Source organism: Danio rerio, chromosome 6 (genome assembly GCF_052040795.2).
Source record: "Danio rerio strain M-AB ecotype USA chromosome 6, GRCz13ab, whole genome shotgun sequence".
NCBI lineage: Eukaryota > Metazoa > Chordata > Actinopteri > Cypriniformes > Danionidae > Danio > Danio rerio.
In genome coordinates this window covers 32,812,501-32,835,164 of record NC_141026.1, presented here as the reverse complement: position 1 = coordinate 32,835,164, position 22,664 = coordinate 32,812,501, and the positions used below count along the sequence as shown (strand labels likewise).

Below are 22,664 nucleotides of genomic sequence, written 5' to 3'. Positions count from 1 at the left end.
TTCATAAATATATAATAAGTATTTAACTTAATGCTTGAGTGATTTATAAAACCTCTCTTTTTAAATTATCATTCATTACTTTTGTCTAGATCTTTTTGCATTTAATACTTTACTTACATATTTTTTTTTTCATTTCAATTTATATTTCTAAGTACACTAACCTACTGCACAGTCTAATTGATGACTCATTTAACTTAATACAGTAAATAAATTATATTTTATTACCCAACTATATATTTAATTAATTATTTTTAATTTTATTCTAATCATATATTTAGGATCACATTTTTAATAGTAAAAATAAATTAATTTATTAGATAAAAAAATGCACAACTGTTTGTAATAGACAAGATATTTGGCTGAATGTTATGCTGTAATAACAACACAGAAAAACAAGAGAGATAATACGGTGCATCACAAACCAGCAGTGTATGAAGTGTATGTTTGTACTCACCCTACAGACGTACTGACTGCGGGCTCCAGGTGAAAAGGTCTGAGATCTGACTATTGTGCTGCTGCGCATAAAGGGGGAGCTGTGACCCCAGCGGCCTGTCCTTTCCTTCGGTCGCATTCGCATCGGCTCAGCAAACACACCTTCTGTGTTGGTCGCCTTGTCCACCTTAAAGAAAAACACAAATTTGTGAAATATGTTTCATGATCCACTTCATAACTTGTTTCTCTTTTCAAAAGCAAAGGTGATTTGTGAAGCATTCACTGACCAAAAGTCATAGAAAAGACTTAAAGATTTATCATGAAATAGGTTTTTTTAAACAGTATTTTTTTAATATGCCTCTTGAGATTCACGTTTTATGTTGATAAAGTCTTATTTCACACTAAAAACAAATATAAATGCTGTAAAACTACTTTCACACCTAATCCTGGCCCTGTGAAAAGACCTTAGCCGCTTTTTCACTATCGTGCTGAATCGTTCTTTAAACAGAACTGTTCCATTCCGTGCCAAACCGGGCCAGACAGCACGGATACGGTTTTTTATTTTCCACTGTCGTGCTGCGACAAAGCTCTTTAAAACATTACACAAAACGCATCAGTAGTTGCCTTGGTAACGCAATGTAAACGGCTCCCTTTGTTCAATTAAAGTTAAATAAGAGCCGAAACAATTTATTATTTTTTTTCATAAAAGCAAAAGCAACCATGTGACTAAACACTGTTATGCCGTTCTATCAAATAGGGGTGCTAAATATAGGTACATGTGCACCCTTATTTATTTATATGTTGCGCAGCTCTGGCTAAATTTTATTTGGAGGGAAAATTACCAAAATGTAACGTGATGATTGAAAATAATTGGAGGGGAAATAAATAATATTTGTCAAAGGTGAGCGGGCACTTTCACAAATAAAAACACAGCACATAAATTATTTCATTTTTTACAATTAATTAAATTACACTGCGTTTTTATATCAAAAGTTGATAATGATATAAAATATACTACATTTTGATGGTAAAATGAAACCAATTAAGCGATGGCTGTTATTTGTTTTACTATTCAAACATTAACTAACGAATGCAGCAAGTGAAAAAAAAACGAATATGAAACAACACATATATTGCAGGATTTAAAGCATATAAAGCACTATTATATTTAGCAAAATGCTGCTCTATTATCTTTTTATTTTGATCATTCAATTTTATTACTATAATTATTTTTGTGTTCATAATTAACTAACAAGCTGGAGGCGAATTATTGCTAGACGTTTTAGAAAATATTTGCGTAGCTATATTAAAGATCACCACAAAAAAACAAAAACACAGAAACATGTTACATGCCTCATAGATGTCATATAACTTATGTATAACTGAATCATATAATTGCCTATAGCTGAAATGATGAAAATTGCTCATTTTATTTTAATAAAACATTTGTCAAAACGTATTGATATTTTTTGAGTAAAAGCAATACTGACATTTAAGAATTTATATTTATTTAATTCATTCATTCTTTTGACTTGTTTATTAGTGCATATGCTATAATATAAATCATACAACAGTACCTTGGACAGTTACAGTGCCGCTCCGTAAAGCTTTCAAGCAAAGTCTTTTGGACGGCCGACATTACAACACGCCGTCCTTCAGGTGGTCTCGCCGGTATTAACAAGCTGTCCTGGCTTTGAATTAAAAAGTGCAATTATTTCCCTGTTGTTAAAAGAGTCTGCAAGTTCGTGTTCCATGGATATAGTGATGTTGTAGTGGAATTTGGACATCGACGATGCAAAGCGTGACTTTATTCGCTTTATTCGATGCGCAGCAGGAAAAAAAAGTCAGCAGCGCAAGTCGCTGGCATGTCTCTCTCAGATCAGAGCGAGTTTTGTGCTGTGAAATAAAGCGCTGCATGCAATAAACTCACATTCAGGCAGGCGAAGTAGGTCTGTATTCAAGTCAATAAAATAATAACTTTAATGAATAAAATATCTTCGTAAGAATGTGATGAGTTATTCACTTCTCTACCAGAGACTGCTCTATGGTTTTAAAACCCTTTTCAAACTGTATCATTTAGACCTGGATCAATCTTTTATATCAAATGTACTGTAGTTTATTGAGGATGTCTGATGACTAGCGCGCTTTTGCTGAGCCAGCTGTGGTAGCTTAGCAACCGAGTCGCGACGTCAACACACAGAATCTGTCAGCACAGTTCAGCACGGTTGTCTAACCGTGCCGAGAACTCCGGGCCGAGAACGGTTTGTAATCATGCCGCGCCGTTCCAGGCTCAGTGGAGAAACAACCGTAACTGTACCGAAAAGCAGCTATAATTTTTGAGTACTTTTAAAGCTTGTAAGCAAAGGATAACGTCATTGCATCAGTGCACGTTTGAGGGTATTGCACTGCAGCAAGTGATTTTTGAAAATATTTTTTATTCACAAAGCATTATGAAATTATTTATTTATCTCTCCATTACACCGTGCCTCGTTTACAAAACTATCTGCAATGAAATGCTCTGAAATAAAGCATGTAATCTTCCAAAATGATCCGTGACATGCGTCAAAATAAACCATCTGCTTGTTCCTGATAACATTTTCCTTCAGATGCATAACAGATGCCAGATGCGTAAAAGCAAAAGTTCCATCTCTCAGCCACCTGATGAAGTGAGAAACTGAAGGTGGTATCCACTGTACACAGAAGCAGGGATTAAAATTGCTTCTATTTGCTTTTGATACTAGGCAACGTTTGTTACCGGTGTAGGCATGTGTCAGTCACTGGACAACATTCACCCAAAAATGAAAATGTCATTAATTAATTATCCTTCACTTGTTCCAAAACTGTTGTTATTATTATTGTATAACAACAATAATAAAAAGATTTGAAAGATTGTGTGGTGGGAGTCGAATCGAGATTGCAATCTTTTTTCGATTAATTGTGTAGCCCTTCTGTGACGCTTCATATGGTACTCATAAAAAAACAAAAGGAACTGTTGAATAGACAGTTTTCTTAACTACAATTTAGAAAAATATTAAAGATTAGTTTTGCTTAATATTGGTTGACACCATCAAGCAAATACAGGCCGTCATTGATATCGATAGTTGTGTAAATATTATTATACTAACAGTTGTGTCTGAATTATTATGATAATTGATAGAAAGGTACTGTATGTAATGGATTACAAAGTTATCTGACATTATCAAGATGAATTTGTTCTGACACAGTTAAACACTGAGTTCTTGTGATGTTTTATTACCACTTTCTTAACCATAGAAAATAAACTGTTATAATGTGAGACATTATTTTTGGTTTGACAGTGTAAGAAAAGATTAAGGCAACTTTGACTTCACATACTATGACCTTTAAATTCATACAGTTTCTTTGACTTCAGTAACACTTCACCATACCTTTATAATTGGGTTTCTCTCTGCAGGCTGGAGACAGCGCCTCCCGGAAGTCAGGCAGATCCCTTCACCACAGAGACTCTCAGGACAGGGAATGACGAACGCTGTACTGTTACTGCAGCCGCTGTCCACCGATTCAGCCTGCCAACTCCTACAACACACAGAGTGGTTACAGCACACACACATACAACACAAAAAAGGTAACTTGTTTATAGTGTGCACCTTTCAGAAACTGCCTCTCCCGGCTCTTCTTTCCTCTCCAGTTCCTCTTCACTCCTCTGTAACTCTTTCTTCATCTCCTCCAAATGACTCACCACAGACACCTACACAACCAGCAGCAGCAGAGAGAAGATACTGTTATATCATGTTGTTAAAGTTGGACTGAAAAGTCAGTCATTTTGTAGCTGTTTTGAGAAATGAGTCAATTGATTTCTCATTTAGTGTATAAATATTGTAGAACTGTCAACAAATGTTTGGTGTGCTCAGGAAATTTCTGATTTGAACACATTATTAACCAATTAATAAACTTTAGATCAGGGGTGTCCAAACTGGGTCCTGGAGGGCCGGTGTCCTGCATAGTTTAGCTCCAACTTCCTTCAACACACCTCCCTGGACGTTTCTAGTATACCTAGAAAAAGCTTGATTAGCCGGTCCGGGTGTGTTAAATTGGGGTTGGAACTAAAATATGCAGGACACTGGGCCTCCAGGACCTAGTTTGGACACCCCTGCCTTAGATAAACAACTGTTCTTATAAAAAACTAGGTGAGTGCAATAACTGGTTGTGAGTGTTGCATTTCATTCGTGGCCATAATTTAAGTACAGGATGAAAAGAAATAACTCTTGTAAACGGATTCTTTGGACATCATGTGCAGGGCTCAAAACTATATATTTTGAATTATTGAACTGTTCCTTTAATTAAAGACACAACTGCAGCCAGCAAGACAAACAACAGCAAAATGGATTAGTTTTACATATGAAGGGAATATCTCAGAACAAGTGGGCAAAAATGTACATACTTTCTTGTGTGTAAAATATTTTTTCTCTGGACTGCTTTACAACCTCTGGTATTTAAAGGATGTAGCTGTACTGTGGACTGAGTTTTTTTGACAGGGTAAAAATAATGTTTATTTACAGTTCCATCAAAAAATGTAACCATTTTCATTAATACCCTTTCATTATTACACAATAATGAAAATGTCGTCAATTAGTCGTCCTCCACTTGTTCCAAAACTGCTTGAACACAAAAGAAGATATTTTAAAATAAGCTGGAATGCAGCATCCACTGACTTTTTGTTCCTACTATGGATGTTAAAGGCTGCTGGTTTGCAACATTTTCAGAAAATCCTATTTGTTTGTTTAACAAAAGAAAGAAATTCATAAAAGTTTAAAATCACTTAAATGTGAGTACATTAGAGGACAATTTTGGGTTAACCATCCCTTTAATGCCGTTTACATTCTGAAACCGTGTCTATCTAGCACTGTTAGGTCACATGCCACCTCTTTAGCAAACAAGTCCTTTTTACAGCTTGTACAACATCTGTAGCATTGAGATTAGATAATATTTGAGGATGCTTTTTGTTTCGGAACCTGTCTCATTAGCACAGTTTGATTAGCATATATTAAACCCGCAATCGCACTCGGATCCGTGCCAAATCAATTGGTCTAGACTGCCTAAATGAGGTGGTCTCAGCTCAATTCAAAGGAACTCTGGAGTGGATTTGTAGTGAGAAAGCAATACAATCCAACGAACCAGGCTATATCACAGTGTATTATGTATATGTAATAGCCATACGGTTATATGAAGAGAGAATTTTATGTAGGCCTATGATGGGATTCCTACCGGTAAATGTGTGTTTCATGTCGAATATGAAAGTAAAAGGATGCTGAAATATTAACGAGAGCTGTTTATTCATTAGGAAAATTGATCTGATCATTTTATATTTTAATCTTATAATATGCTGTATTAGGTCTATTTTTTTGTTCATTTCTGCACTGACACCTCGAAAGAGATCTGACTAAAGTCTTAGTTTATCAGTTCTTTCTCTCTATACTTTAAGCCTATGTTGCATAATTCTAGCCAACATTATTTTAATGGATTGATTAATTCAATAGATACATTTTTACAAAACCTGACAACTGAAATGAGTCTATGAAAAAGTCTTACCTCTATGATTTATATTTTGTGTTGATGTCTGTGGGAGTGAAAACTAAAGTGCACCTTTTCGCTTATGATGTCTTATTGCTTATCAACATAAATTAAAATAACGACATATGACAGCTGAGCGGAATCTATGGGACTCGGGAAAAATAAACCCTGAAACTGGCTAATGTGAGGAGAGTTTACTCGCACATGACTTGTTTTAACTATTATGGTCAATTAAGAAATTTTGCCATGTGAAACCACACAAAGAACAAAAATAAACAACATAAATGGTAACAGTTTTAATTCCTGTTTCAGAACAAAACAATCGATCTACAAGTGTGAAAGCACCCTTAATGAAGCAAACAAAATGACTGTTTTCTACAGTGCAATGTGATGCAGAAGAGTAGAGTTCGGTATTGTTTAGTCACAGACTTTAACTGGTTAGGGTATTAAGAGTATTAGGGTATTAAGATTTTCATAAATACACTAAAGCAGTGGTTCTAAAACTGTGGTATGTGTACCACTAGTGGTGCACGGGATTAATTCTAGAGGTACGCGGAGGAATCACAGAGTAATGAAAGAAAAAATGAATACAATTTTAATCATTTGATGCGTACGATAGGCGACGCAGTGGCGCAGTAGGTAGTGCTGTTGCCTCACAGCAAGAAGGTCGCTGGGTCACTGGTTCGAGCCTTGGCTCAGTTGGTGTTTCTGTGTGGAGTTTGCTTGTTCTCCCTGCGTTCGCGTGGGTTTCCTCCGGGTGCTCCGGTTTCCCCCACAGTCCAAAGACATGTGGTACAGGTGAATTGGTTAGGCTAAATTGTCTGTAGTGTACGTGTGTGTGAATAAGTTTGGATGTTTCCCAGAGATGGGTTGCGGCTAGAAGGGCATCCGGTGCGTAAAAACGTTCTGGATAAGTTGGCGGTTCATTCCGCTGTGGTGACCCCGGATTAATAAAGGGACTAAGCCGACAAGAAAATGAATGAATGCGTACCATAACACCAATGTGGTCAGCATTGGCTGTTCTCTAAAGCCTGCGATCAAAGTGCTGTGCTTAGAATGTTTACTTTAGTGCAGCGCGTCATCAACTGCTAATAATCAATTCTGTTGCCGCAGAACTACGGAAAGAGGGGCGGGGTGCTTGCAGAGCAGATATGCACTAGAGCATTGGTTCCCAACTCTCGGGCCACAGACCAGCACCGTTCTATAGATCAATTGGTACTGGGCCTCACAAAAAATCATGAATTATTTCAGTTTTATTTATTATCTGAGTTTAAATCATCATTTATTTGAAAAAATATTTTATTTTGAAAAATGAGCGTATTCTCTTGATATATCTTGGTCACTTGAGTGCCAAAATAAAAACCACAGGCTAGCAAAATGAGTAAGAACTTCATCACGACACGCTTGCGTATTACAGGCATGCCCAGTTAAAAATATATCAACTTTTCAGAATGCCGCACCGCGAGTCACGTGACAAGAACTGACTGACCAGCTTCATATTTAGCATGGATTATAATTTCGCTAGATTATCAAACACAGAATGCCCAAACACTGCAGAGCTTTTTAATTTTCTCCATAATTAAAACTTGTATCAGAGTGCAGCAATGTTTTGTCAGCTTGACATCCTTTGAGAAAAATGGGTTCCCTACCAATCTACATACAAGTTAATGTTTAGATTTCAAAAAGTTTTACAAATATGTCATATGCACAGGCAACATGTATTTAAAAACGTATCAAAAGTTGCATAAATATGAATATGACTCTGCTTCATTTTCGAACTGTGCAGTGCAGCAGCTGCTTAATTTGGCCAACTACGATACTTTATTTCAACCCTGGTCATTATAGTGGAACTTGGAGAGACAGTGGTTTTCTGAGGTGGTACTTGGTGAAAAAGATTGAGAACCACTGCACTAAAGAATCATATCAACTTGTGTAAAATGGGCATCTGATGTCACCATTAAAACTGTGTGAATTTTATTTAGTAGACAACAAATATGAAAAATAATCTGGTAAATGAGCATAATGATCACCTAAGAAATAGAAGTCTTTATTGCAGTAATAGCTGTTAATGCCCAGGACAGAGGAAGAAACCTGTCCATTGTTGAGATCTTACCTCAAGCTTGCCTTGGCCTTCATTCTTCTCCTCTTCTTCATCCATGATGCGGTTGGGTTGACTAAGGCGTCTGTGCTCAGGCCTGTGGTTCTCTGTACTGTGAATCTGCACTTTGAGCCACTGGAAGAGCATCTCTGTGCTGCCTACACAGTCTGTCAGTGAGACCTGAGCAGAGCCCTGAATCACAAACACACGCTGTTAGCATACGAGAATCCCATGAACACCAAAGTTTTACTGCAGACAAAATGTTTAAACAAATTGGAATGCTCATTTCTTCAAAAGGGTCCAAATTTTTTTTTAATTTGCACTCTTTTCTTGAACATTAGGGGTGCAAGAATACATGTATCTGTAACATCCATGTGCTGAACTTAATTTGAAACTTCTAGTTTTATATTTTAATCAAATAAATGTTGATTTTTAGACATTAAGAATAAATGTAATATAGAGAACCACGCAATAATGTCAAAAAAAAGTGCTATTTGTCAAATTCTGTCAGATCAATTCTGAATATACAGTGCTCAGCATAATTAAGTACACCCCATTTTGAAAATGAATATTTTGATCCATTTCTCTGTGTATGTAGGCAATGTATTTTAGTCACCAAACATAACTAGAAATTGAAAGATAATACAATTAAATTCAAGCAATATATATATATATATATATATATATATATATATATATATATATATATATATATATATATATATATATATATATATATATATATATATATATATATATATACATTTTGCATCGTTTGCTTCTATTCTTGTGCTTTGCTTTGAAATTATAAAAAAATATAAAAATACAACCTACAAAATTCCAATTAAATTTTCAAAAATTTTTTTTTTTTTGCTTCTCTTGATTTTCCCTCTTTTTAAAACTTGTATTTAATATTTTTCTATAACATATAAATTCAGGTGTACTAGCTTTTGGACCGTTATCGTAAGTTATTTTGTTAGATGAGCTCCAGATTTGGCTTCAGTACTGACTAATCTAATGTATATGCACAAATATAATATTGTATGGCTTCCTATTACCATAAAACCTGTTAAATAACATTTTTCAATTATTAGTTTAATAAATCTCTCCAGAACATTTTTAATAATATATTTGAGTCTGAAAATTGTAAATTTTTTAGCACTTTTCTCAAAACATTTGGCATTGTTTGCTTCTATTCTTGTGTTTTGCTTTGAAATTACGCATAAATTATGTAATTGTTTTCTTTCTTGCAAAATTCTGGAGATGCTGATAAAAAAGGAAAAAAGCTTGCTGTATCAAACCAACCAAGACTTCAAAAAACAAACAAACAAACAAAACAAACAAACAAACAAACAAACAAACAAACAAACAAACAAAAAACAAAACAAACAATGCCTTTTTCTATTGTTATTTTAGCAGTCAGCCTCAAGTGTCATATATTATTTTAAACAGGAGAACCTGAAGCTTCAATCTGTATCATTTAAAGGTCCAGTTTAAAATATTTTTTGGTCCAAAAGCATATGAACAGACAAAAAATATTCCAGAATTTTAAGAAAAACGGTTTTTAAAAAAGTGGCATTTTCTAGTTATTAAAAACAAAAGCTCAAGAAGTTTGTTTTCTTTTCTTTAGAAACACACACTATGATGTTTCATACTTCCAAAATAAATTTTGTCTACATCCACCTTTCCCTGAGCAAGTTATAGCAATTTATTTCAATGTTATTCTAAGGCGTAAAAAAACATTGCATTTATTTACTGACAATGTATTTGCCCAAAAGTTCTGGAAATGAACTAAACAGAAAGATTGTTACAAAATAACAGAACACTGAAGCAAGTTTGGCTTTTTGCTAAATACTATATTTTCAGTTACCTTAAACAACACTACTTACAATAAACAAATAAAAAATAAGAAAATTATAAATAATACGTCAAAGTCCAAATAAACATGGTGCAAATCCTGAGTAAAAACTTACATATAAATATTTACTATACAATAAATAGTTACATAACTAAACTAGATTCAATGTGGACCATCCTTGGGTTTTATGTGCCAGCATGGATATGGTGTTGACCCTGCTGCTTCTCAGCTTTTGCGTTGCCGACAAACAGCCGCACCGTCATTTGCATGCTTTGAAAACAGCAAGACCAGCACTTCGTCTTAGCTGGGTCACTGTTTTGTCATGTTTTTGTGCTGTTGTGCATGCAAAAGTACTTAGTATGAGAATTATTTCATGCAAAACATTTTTTTTTTGCATTTTATTTAGACGTGCGAAAATGTACAGCCTATTTCTCATTCTGGGTTGTTCAAAAAGCTGATTGCTGGTCCACAAAGCCAAACCTATGCTTATTGGTTGAGAGAGAGCAAGTTTGAACCAATCTGAGCATGGAGGAGGGACAATACATCAATGCATCATGTCTGGTTTGTCCGGAGACACAAGCCACGAGCATTCCTTTGTCAAATCAGCGTTGTCAAAATGTGATGAGTTAACCACACTGATTCCGGAGCCTCCGAAGGTACGTGAATGTAACGTTTTACAGCGATGGAAAGCTGAGACTCTCTTCTTTATGCCAATATTTGAATTGTATGGATAGGATCAGCAGATGAAAAGTTATTAAACATTTAAGAACAATACTTATTTTTAGCCGCAGGTGGCTGTTTCGGTCTTAAAGGGTTAATCAATTTGTGTTGGGACAACATAAAGTAATTGTGTGGAACCCAGCATTTTTTACAGAGCACATCTAACAAATGCAGATTTTCTTATTGATAACATTATCCTCATTTTAATCAGAGTGAATTTTAGTCTAACCAGCAGCTCCTCCTGGGCCAGGGGTCCAAGCGTGCAGAGGCTGAACTGTAAGGCATGGGCCCCGGGGCCTCCAACACTCAGTGGGATCCGGAAGCTCTCATTAAAGCTGAGCAGAGACTGAGGCTCCTGTGCCTTACAGCAATAATAAGTGCAGGGCCGACTGGAGTCCATCGGGAGAACATGAACCTTCACAAATCTGAGAGAGAGCAACATGGAGATAATGACAAATGTGCGTAAAGTGTAAAGTACCTGCAATATTAAAAGAACATGAGTGAAATATTTGATATTAAGATAAGTATACTTACACTTTCCATCTATCTCTAATGCTGGCCTTGCTTAAATTTCTCATTTGAAGAACATGCAGCAGCAAAAACCTGCTATTTGAATCATATCTGTAAAAGAAACGCCCAGAGTCAGCTAATTAATGAATGAATGAACAAATGAATAGCTGTAAAAATAAAATGATACAGATTTTTAGAGAGTGTGTGATGCTTACAGAAGGCCAATCTGAATATGAACTGGCTCTGAGACTGCAACTGTAACATCCTGAGCAAAACTGACTTCTTCCGATTCTTCTGTCCTGCTGGAAAAAGACATAAAATCAGATCAATAATAATAATAATAATAATAACAGCTTGATGTGCCTAATTAAAGAACATATACAATCACTGATCACTTTATTAGGTACACCTTACTAGTACCGGGTTGGACCCACTTTTGCTTTCAGAACTGCCTAATCCTTTGTGGCATTGATTCAACACGGTAATGGAAATATTGCACAGATTTTAGTCTATATTGACATGATAGCATCATGCAGTTGCTGCAGGTTTGTCAGCTGCACATCCAAAATGGGAATCTCCCGTTCCAACACATCCCAAAGGTGCTACATTGGATTGAGATCTGGTGACTGTGAAGGCCATTTAAGTACAGGGTCATTGTCATGTTCAAGAAACCAGTCTGAGATGATTTATGCTTTATGACAATGCGTGTTATCTTGCTGGAATTAGCCATCAGAAGATGGGTACACTGTGGTTATAAAGGGATGAAAATGGTCAGCAACAATATTCAGGTAGGCTGTGGCATTGACACGATGCTTAAGTGGCACAAAGTGTGCCAAGACTATATCTCCCACACCATTACACCACCACCAGCCTGAACTGTTGAGGCAGGATGGATCCATGCTTTGTTGTTGATGCCAAATTCTGACCCTACCATCCGAATGTAGCAGCAGAAATTGAGACTCATCAGACCAGGCAACCTTTTTCAATCTTCTATTGTGCAATTGTGTCGAGCCTGTGCAAATTGTAGCCTTATTTTCCTGTTCTTAGCTGACAGGAGTGGCAGCAGGTGTTGTCTTCTCTCCTGTAGCCCATTTGCTTCAAGGTTAGACATGTTGTGCATTCAAAGATGCTCCTCTGCATATCTCGATTGTAAAGAGTGCTTATTTGAGTTACTGTTGCCTTTTTATAAGCTTGAAGTAGTCTCTGGCATCAACAAGGTATTTGTGCCTACAGAACTACTGCTCACTGGATATTTTCTCTGTTTTTGACCCTTCTCTGTAAACCCTAAAGATGGTTGTGCGTGAAAATCCCAGTAGATCAACAGTTTCTGAAATACTCAGACCAGACCATCAGGCGCCAATTACCATGCCACGTACAAAGTCACTTAAATCCAATATCTTCCCCATTCTGATGCTCAGTTTGAACCACAGCAGATCGTCTTGACCATGTCTACAAGCACAGATGCACGGAGTTACTGCCATGTGATTGGCTAATTAGAAATTTGCGTTAACAAGCAGTTGGTCAGGTGTACCTAATAAAGTGTCTGGTGAGTGTACACTACTGTACACAACTAGATTGTTTATTAAAAGATGCATTTTCATTTATGCATCTATACATTTTAGGTTATTTATGTAGATTGCACCAAAAGGTTTTAAGGCAATTTGTTTGTAGGCCTGTTTAGATTTTAGTACAAATATCTATTAAGTTTTGCACTTTGTAGTGTATTGATGTATTTGTTTTGTTTATTCATTTAATATTAATGTTAAACTTTATGAAGAAAAAAAATAGTTCTTATAGTCCCAGTTCTTATAAAACGAATTGTAATAATGTTGACATCTCTTTTATTTTAAGCTATTTGTCCTCCTAGAATAAAATCAATAATATCATAAAACAACTTTTGAATGTTAATCTGTGTTTGTGTACAGGAAATATGAACAATCTTTTTTGACACATTCCAAAGCAAGTGGGCCTTCAGGTCAATGGAATGACAGAAAAATCACAGTTTATGAATGACAGGAGGGATTGAATGGATGACAGAATTGAATTTCTGGTAGACTGTAAATTCGCATCTCACCTTCTACTCCAGGCTTCAAATACCCCGCTGTCTGTTGCCAAAACATCCTCATTTACCCCTGCAGACACTCGTCTTGCTCTTCTGCTGGTCCGACTTGCACTTTTACAGCGCAAGGTCACTCCTGTAGAGTAACATATACATGCACAAAACAAACAGAAAAAAGAGAAATGGGTATAAATAAAAATATAAAATGGGTGTGTACATGATAATATTAAACTGAATCTTAGTAGTTGTAAATCATTTTGTGAGGCAGTTGCTTTACTTGATTCAAAGCTTTGAGAAGTGTTGTTTCTATTCTCTGTAGCATTGTAAGAAGTGCTTTTAACAAATACGAATCTCTCGCACAAATTAAATGTCTTCCACGTTTTCCTAGCCTGCGATTAACCATATTATATAATTACCATGTTTATAAATAAAAAATGCAACTTTTGTTTCATAAAGGCATTAATGGACTAACAGATTTAACATATTTCAATCACAGCCCTAATCACAGCACATTTTATATGATGAAAATGGCAACTTATATTGCGTTTAAATACAATAACTGTAAATATTTAGTTGCGTTCATCACCTGTGGAGCTGTGTGTTCCTTGAAGAGCAGCGTCTCTGTGGCTCTTCCCCTCCAGTAGGTGTGCAGTGGCTGCGATTCCCACTTCTCCATCCCCAGAAAGCGTGGTGTGCTGCTGGGCTTGACTCTGGGTCCGCAGCCCTTCAGCCAAGAGCCCCCTGCTGGCCACCTCCATGTACTCCTCGGTCATCTGAGCCAGAGGGCAGTCCTGCAGAGCCGAATGGTATGGGGTGTCCATCGGGGAACTGGGAGGAGAGAGCGAAGAAAGCGAGGACCGAGAGGAGAGAGAGGTCAGAGACTGCGGTGTGTCATGGGACCGTTTCTGGCCGTAGGCTGAACCTGAACTGTGGCTCTCCAACGGGAGCAGGTAGCGGAAAGAAGGGTCCAGGACGTCAGAGCTGCCTTCTGTTCGGTCGTACTGTGGCAGGCCATAAATGTCAGTGAAGCTGACAGAGCTCAGAGAACCACGACTGGATGCAAGAGAGCCCCGGCTGGAGGCTAAAGAACCACGGCTGCTGCTGGAGGACACCGTCAGGTTACTGGCAGACAGGCTGCATATACACAGAGAAAGCTGATGTGGTTAGATGTACTGCTTTTGTCTTAATAAATTTAGTTTTGTTTTGAGTAGTGCTGTCAGTTGAATTAAGAAAGATATAAATCACATTACAATATATGACATGTTGATAAACGATAGCTATGTTTCCATCCAAAAATGCAAATGAACTTTATGCGCAAAACTAGATTATCACATAAAAGACACGCGAATAAAGCAGCGTTTCCATCCAACGAGTCAAAGCGAACAAAATACATCACTTCCTGATTAACTGCCGCCAAATATCAACAGTAAAAACTGAACTTGCTGCAGTAGGAGAAGCTGCATCAATGTTTTCTTCATCTAATAAATCACTTGCGCCTCAGATGGCAATCCTGACACGCAGGGAACGCGCGGTGGCGTTTGAAGGTGTCAGACGCAGAGCACAGAGGCTCTTGATTCTGGAGGTCATTAATAATATAATAACTAGGGATGGGAAGATTAACCGATATGTATCGATACGCGGTCATGCGCGTGCACGATGCGAGTGCATCGGTTGAGCAGCAGAGGATGAATGAAATTTTGGAAGCAAATCGAGATGCATCGGTTTTTGCGAGATGCATCGATTTTTCCGAGATACAGCTTATATTTTTAATATAGAATGTATTTTTTATTTATTAACAAGTGTTGTCAACCTGTTTTTGGCGCATAATTTAATCGACCTACATAAAGTAAGCCTTAGCAACGGATTTGCGGATGTGCACACACTACAACTCAGTGTATCAGGTGTGCGGATGAAGCTAGTGGAGCGCCCTCAGAAAGCGCGAGAAGCAAAACAAACATTTTATTCCCCACTGAGTTTTAAATCTAAAGTATGGCAACATTATGGATTTAAGGATGGACGACATGACAGGACAGATGCAATTTGCAAAATGTGCCGCGCATCTGTAAAATACGCGGGCAGTATGACTAATCTGAAATCTCACTTGAATCGGCGCCACGGTGTTGTTATGAAAGCATCTTCTAGAGTTTCTGCATCCCCGGCTTTCGCACTGCTTCAACCAGCTCCAAAAGTGGTGAGAAAAGCATTGAAAGTTTTTTTTTCCATGCGCAACAGTTCTGCTCGCTCTACGCCAATAACGAATGCTATTGCATTGTTCATCTGCAAAGATATTCAGCCTAATGTCACGGAGAACGAAGGTTTTAAACACCTCCTCCTGTTTATTTTTATTTAATTATAATAATAATAATATTAATAATAATAATGATAAAAATAATGGGTGTCACGGTGGCACAGTGGGTAGTTTGACCACCTCACAGCAAGAAGATTGCTGGTTTGTTATATTTTTATTAGCCTGTTGTTTACAGTGACAGTGATGTTTGAAAGCAGCATAACACTGCTAGTTCACAACCTTAAGTTTTGAATAATCAGTGGCAAAATATATCTTTGTAAAACTTGTTTTCATAGTTGAAAAGTTAAATCACAATTCTTGTTGTGCAATGCTAAATGTATTTATGTTGAAAGAGTGCAAATATATACATATTTTTTTAATATATATTGCACTTATACATTCTGTTTATCTTGAAAATACTTAAATAATATGTGCTATATGTTCTAAAATGGCCCTCTACTGTAAACTGACACTCTGGCTCTGAGAGAAGAGCCAGTTTGTAAAAAAAAGTCTTGGTTTTGCTTGGTTTATAAATAATCAAACTCATTCAATGGCACAGCATCCTCTTTCACATCATCTCATAAACTTGATCTAATAAGTTAGTGCTGAAATATCGCATCGTATCGTGATATGGGTGTGAATCGTATCGTGTTGCATCGCAATATGTCACAAATGTATCGCTAATATATCGGATCGTATTCTTTGTATCGAGATGCGTATCGGATCGGCATTATAGCTTAGATGCCCAACCCTAATAATAACACTAATACTGAAACAGTAAGGCGTTTTAGAATGAGCAAAATGACATTTCAGATGGTTTACAGTGTGCTCAGCCTGCTGTTTTATCCATTCACACACATTTTTATCACCACATGATCTCTTATAACAAAATCACATTAGCTTTTTTAATGTGCATGCTTAAGTTTGTGCGGTAAAAGTGTTTCCATCGTAGTTTGTGGGCATTTTTCTTATCGAATAAAAAGTTTATCCAACTCAGTTATGCGCATAAGTTTTTATGGGCATTTTCAAAATGTATGCGCATCTTGGCGTTTCCATCATATATCCAAAATGCGCATACAAATAGGTGGATGGAAACATAGCTAATATAAAGTATACATTAACATTTGCAGAGAAAGAAACCAAGTGAAAACAATATGCATTTAAAATATTAATAATATTAATAATAGTTTGATATGTTGTTTATTGCTGAATTAGTGGCTTTCAGTACAAAGTAATCTACTTGTCTTTTATTTACTTAACAAAAACGGTAACACTTTACAATAAGGTTCATTAGTTAATGCATTTACTAACATGAACTAATCATGAACAACAAATGTACAGCATTTATTAATCATAATTGAACATTTACTAATGTATTATTAACATCCAAGTCCATGCTTGTTAACATTAGTTAATGCACCATGAATTAACATGAACTAATAATGAGCTACTGTATTTTTTTATTAACTAACATTAACTAACATGAACAAATACAGTAGTAGATGTATTGTTCATCTTAGTAAATGCATAAATTAACATTAACTAATGAACCTTATTGTAAAGTGTGACCACAAAAACAATTGTATAAACTAATTTATGTAATTAACTAAATCATATAAAAGTTTAATAATCAATTCACATTATATCTATATTTTAACATATTGTGATCCAAAGCAGTATGACAAACTATGACACATCAGTTTAACACAAATCAATTTTACTTTGCTTCTTATTGTGGACTATATTAGACAATAAGTTCCCTTTAATTAACTGGAATTAGGTTTGTACAAATTTTAAATTAACAAATTACACAACGAAATCACAAATACAAATTATATTCATTTTTAAATAGCATAGAATTAGGATTATATTATATATTCGGAATATCAACGTTGGGCAAAAACACATTGATATGTATATTCAAATATAATATTCAATACCCTAATTTTAGGTGCATCAAAATACAGCAGCTACAACATGTATCTAAATAAAATACAGTATTTTGTATTTAAAAAAATACTACGAAATACTTACAAAGAGCCATTCCAGTGCAAATCTTCCATCAATTAGATTAGATCAAACTAACTTAGGGAAGTAAACGATGTTTGATAGCGATTGTGGCCAGTAAAACTGCCATCATCTCTGTACAATGATCATTCAATCTCTTATTATTTTAAAAGGGTCTTAAATAAAGAGTTAACTGAAATGTTTTGTTCACAGATATTTTCAGAAATCTATTAAAAAGCTAATGAACTCTTCAATAATCAATGTAAAAACTGTATTAGGAGTTTTTGATTATTAAATATTTGTGTTTTAAATGTTGTGTCATCTTAAGTCTTACATCTTTCCACTTCATTTACATTTGTAACAGCCAATGAAGTATTGTAGGAATCGCCACTGTTGGACTTATTTTTATGTTGTTTGTTTTTAACGACAAACATTTGGCATCAGCAACACATCCAAAAATACTCTCTCCTAAGAGAGCAAATAACATCCAAGGCACTAATCAGAGAGTGCACTTATATGATTTAGATTGATGTAGATTTCTTACAAAGTATTTTACAGTACTTTAAAAATACAAAAATACAAGACACTAAAGTATTTTGATTCAAAATACTTTTTTTTTTCAAAAAAAAAAAAAAAATACTAATACTACTAATACTTCCCTTCTTAGACTTTACAGACCAGAAACTTGCTTATAGCACTTATTCATTGTTGCTCTTGGTTGTGTAAATTGCTTCCTTGTCCTCATTTGTAAGTCGCTTTGGATAAAAGCGTCTGCTAAATGACTAAATGTAAATGTAAATGTAAAATATTAAGCTTTTTCATCAACCCTATCAAATACAAATGACAAAATACTATTTTGTATTTAAAATACGTATTTGAAATACATGTATCATAAATACTGCCCATCTCTGAGGATTATATATATTTATATTATTATAATTACATGTTTCATCAGTTTAAAAAATACAAAAGTATAAAAAATGTAAGATAATAGATATAAAAATAATTAAATAAGCATAATACATATTAAAAGAATGTAAGTACTCCAATAGTGTAATGTGTTAATGTGTACATATATATTAATATTATAATAATTATGGAAATTGCACTTAATTAATGCATTAAACTCACAGCTACAGACCTGCTTTTTTACCTTCTCAGTTTTGTATGATAGCATATTTGTGTTGTGTGTGTACCTCTTCAGCTGAGAGTGTAGATACGTGGTGATGCGGGTGGCCTCTTCTAGTTGCCTCATAAGAACATTCCTCTTCTCCTGCAGTAAAATCCTACACAACATACACACATTTAAATACAGATTTGTCAAAAGGACATCTTTAACAAACCAACTGAAGTCTAGCAGATCTAATAGAATCACATACTGCAGATTATCATAGTTGTTAGCACAAGGTAGTCTAAGTGCAACTTAGAGTGTGATTTGTTTTGCGGAAAATAAATGTGGAAAGAAAAATGCATCGATATCATCATGAGAAAAATTGTACAAGCGGTATTTGAAAGCTGATATGCACATTGACGTCATATGAAAAAAATGGCCATTTATGTCTCAGCTGGAGTTTCAGACACAAGACACTCATAATGAGCAGATTTGAGTTGTTCAGATGGGAAATGAGGGCACCTTTATTTACCTCTGCGGGCATCTACAAAACCATTTTGCTGGCAAGATTTCCTGATAACAAACACATAATTCTACCACCATGTTTTGAGTGAACGGAGTTGTGCTTTTCTTTATCCATGTGCTAGTGCAACATTTTTTATTTTTCACATGGTTAAATCCCTCACAACTTACAAACTAAGACAAACTGAGGTCCTGTTTTATTTCTTCCAAATTCAGTTAGAAGAATTTTTATAAATATCTAACAAATTTATTAAATATTTCATTATTAACCTTTTTACATTTTTTGCTTAATTCTTTATTCATCATAGTGAATTTGCTTATTTACTATTTTTGAATAAGAAAAATCAACATTCAAAGAAATCTCACCTCACTACATTTCCTGGGTTAAAATGTAATGGTAATTTAAATAAAAAAAGCTTTTCTACTTAATTGAAATAAAATTAATATAAATAATCTAAAATTACTTTTACACAATTGAAATTATACAAGCACCTAAAATATACTTGCATATTTATTTATATTTGTATAAAATGTTAAATTGAATAAGTTTTCAATTAGGGTTAAATTAAATAAAAAAGCCTTTCTAGTTAATTTAAAAAACCTTTTATAGTTTAACATTTTAAAATGACATTTACACAACTGTAACTATATAAAAGTACCTAAAGAAATGTAACTGAATAATTTATATACATTTGTATAAAAGGTTAAATAGTAAAAATGTTCAATAATGAGTAAAGTAAATAAAAAGTAAATTCAAAAAAGTTTTCTATTTTAACGTTTTAAAATTACATTTACCTAAAAATGTACTTGAATAATTTATGTAAATTTGTATAAAATGTGGGCAAGGCAGTGGAGCAGTAGGTAGTGCTGTCGCCTCACAGCAAGAAGGTCGCTGGGTCGCTGGTTCGAGCCTCAGCTCAGTTGGCGTTTCTGTGTGGAGTTTGCATGTTTTCCCTGCCTTCGCGTGGGTTTCCTCCAGGTGCTCCGGTTTCCCCCACAGTCCAAAGACATGCAGTACAGGTGAACTGGGTAGGCTAAATTGTCCGTAGTGTATGAGTGTGTGTGTGTGAATGTTTCCCAGAGATGGGTTGCGGCTGAAAGGGCATCCGCCGCGTAAAAACTTGCTGGATAAGTAGGCGGTTCATTCCGCTGTGGCGACCCAGGATTAATAAAGGAACTAAGTCGACAAGAAAATTAATGAATAAATGAATGTATAAAATGTTAAATTGAATAAGTTTTCAATAAGGGTTAAATTAAATAACAAAGTGTTTCTAGTTAATTCAAATAACCCTTTAAAATTTAGCACTTTAAAATGACATTTACACAATTGTAATTATAAAATTACCTAAAAACATTACTTGCATAATTTGTACAAAATGTTTTCTGAAGGATGACTCTAAGTGTGACTCTAAGACTGGAGTAATGAAGCTGAAAACAATCATCTTTAAAAATCACTGGAATTTATGATTAAATTAAATTATAAACTACTTTTGAATAGTTCTTTTATAGTGCAACATTTCACAATTTCACAATTTGTTCTTTATTTTTGATTAAATAAATGCAGCCTTGGTGAGCAGGACTAGCTTATTTTAAAACATTTAAAAATCACACTGACCCCAAACTTTTTACCGGTTTGTGTGTGTGTGTGTGTATACATATATATACACCTGTGCCAACAAAATTTGCAGACTTCCGCATAGTTTTAGTCCATTGATGAGTCTATTTATTTACTTGTGTAAATGTGTGCAAATATATACTTATTCTGTTTTTAAATAATTACAATAATAGCATTACGCTTATGCAGATGTTTAGATGATTTATGCACAATACAATTTGTAAAATAAAATTTTCTGTTGTTTAGTGGCTATATTTTAAGAGAGACTAATGCCGAGTTCAGACTGCATGATTTTAAAAGTAGTCGTGTCAGAGATGTTTTCACACTGCATGACTATCTGGGCTAGCGTTTCGTCGCTGCTTTATTTACACTGCAAGATGGATCGGCAACAGGGACTTTCACATTGCATGACTTTACTATAGGAAGAATCGCCGACAACTTTGTAAAAACTACGTCTCACAGCCAAAAACACGTCGTATATCTTTTGTTATTAACTACATAATGAGAAAGACGCCTTTAATGGGGTAGAACATGTACATGTTTGCTCACCTGGGTTTAAAGGGAATTAGCCATTTCTCCTGAATGTTGCTAATAAACTAATTTCTTTCTGTATGAAACGTCAAACAGACACGGGTGCTCCTGAGTCCTGTCAAACCTCCACTAGTTTTTCCTCCATTTCGTGGGTCCAAATAAACCGAAAAAGAGTGCTTTTAACTTCTCCCCCAGCCTCCCGCTGGCCTGCAGCAGGTATACACACACGCACACACAAGTGAATGCTGCTCTCTCATTGGCTGTAGGCGATCGCCGATGTTATTTTCAGTCAAATCTCAATACACACAGCATGATTTGAATCGCCGACAGCTCCAGATATTCAGCACGCCAAATATCTCGCAGGCATCTGCGACTCTTCGGCGATTCTCTCAGATCGCGTCTTTGATAGTGCAAACTGTGTGATTGTCACTCACGTGCACGAGCACCAGTTTGCCTGTGATTTCAGGCATTTATCGGCGATTTCTCAAAACCTGTCGGCGAGCCAAAATCGGGGCTAAAATCACGCAATCTGAACTAGGCATTAGGCCGCATTTACACTGCACTGTTCAAGTGACTCAATTCCCATTTGTTTCTCCCATGTGGCACAGATCGGATATGGCCCATGTACGTGTAAGCAGGAACAAATCACATGGATTCCGATTAACTCAAATCAGATTCAGGCCTTGTTCATATGTGGAAATTTATCCGTTATGTATCGGATCTGTGTTCTCGTGTCTGCAGTGTAAGCAGGTAGATTGGATTTTCACCTGTCAATGCGAGTCGCGCGTCATTTAAAACCATAGCGAATGATGTCAAGTCTGACACTTTCATTTCAGAACAGACTTCAGCAGAATCCCAAACCTTAAATCTCACACACGAGGACTAAAACACCTTGTATATTGTCATATAGAACAGGTATTTAAGCATGTTAACGAGAGAGTGCAATGTCCACCACATAACCAATATAAACTAATGTAAAACTAGTGCATAGATCACGTGCCTAAATCACACCATGGACATTACATTAAGATGCCTAAAGGTTTAAAAAACCGATCTTTTTTTACCGATCTTTGCGCCTTTGCCGTGTGCTGTGTAAATGCAGACGATCGGATTCGAGTCACTTTTAAAAGATGACGTAAGCGGGTCAGCAAAAAAAATAGGATACAGTCACAAAATCGGAATTGACCATCAAGATCTGCAGTGTAAATGGAGACTTAGAGTAGTAAACATTTAGTGGTTTTCATTTAGTGAATTTCATGTATTAAGTTCTGAATAACTACACCCTTAAATTGATTTCACACAAATCTGCAGGTGTTTTTACAAACAACAACAACAATAAGTTAGCAGACTGCGTGCGGTCCTAC

The 22,664-nt window shown here is 35.5% G+C and overlaps 2 protein-coding genes across 8 annotated transcripts in view; one reads left to right on the top strand and one right to left on the bottom strand.

The window, feature by feature from the left end:
• The window catches only part of lepr (leptin receptor), an 847,758-nt gene that overhangs the window by 694,113 nt on the left and 130,981 nt on the right, over positions 1-22,664 (top strand). The window lies entirely within an intron of this gene.
• Positions 1-22,664, bottom strand: part of wwc3 (WWC family member 3) — a 109,248-nt gene that overhangs the window by 7,077 nt on the left and 79,507 nt on the right. For 4 of the 7 annotated variants that reach the window (XM_087255811.1, XM_087255813.1, XM_087255814.1 and 1 more), the window contains 10 exon segments: positions 18,718-18,807; positions 13,814-14,361; positions 13,243-13,363; positions 11,384-11,470; positions 11,193-11,279; positions 10,888-11,083; positions 8,096-8,272; positions 4,059-4,159; positions 3,840-3,987; positions 455-619 (listed from right to left, as the gene is read on the bottom strand). In XM_087255811.1, coding sequence (XP_087111937.1) covers positions 455-619; positions 3,840-3,987; positions 4,059-4,159; positions 8,096-8,272; positions 10,888-11,083; positions 11,193-11,279; positions 11,384-11,470; positions 13,243-13,363; positions 13,814-14,361; positions 18,718-18,807 — 1,720 coding nt within the window. 7 annotated transcript variants of the gene reach the window in all.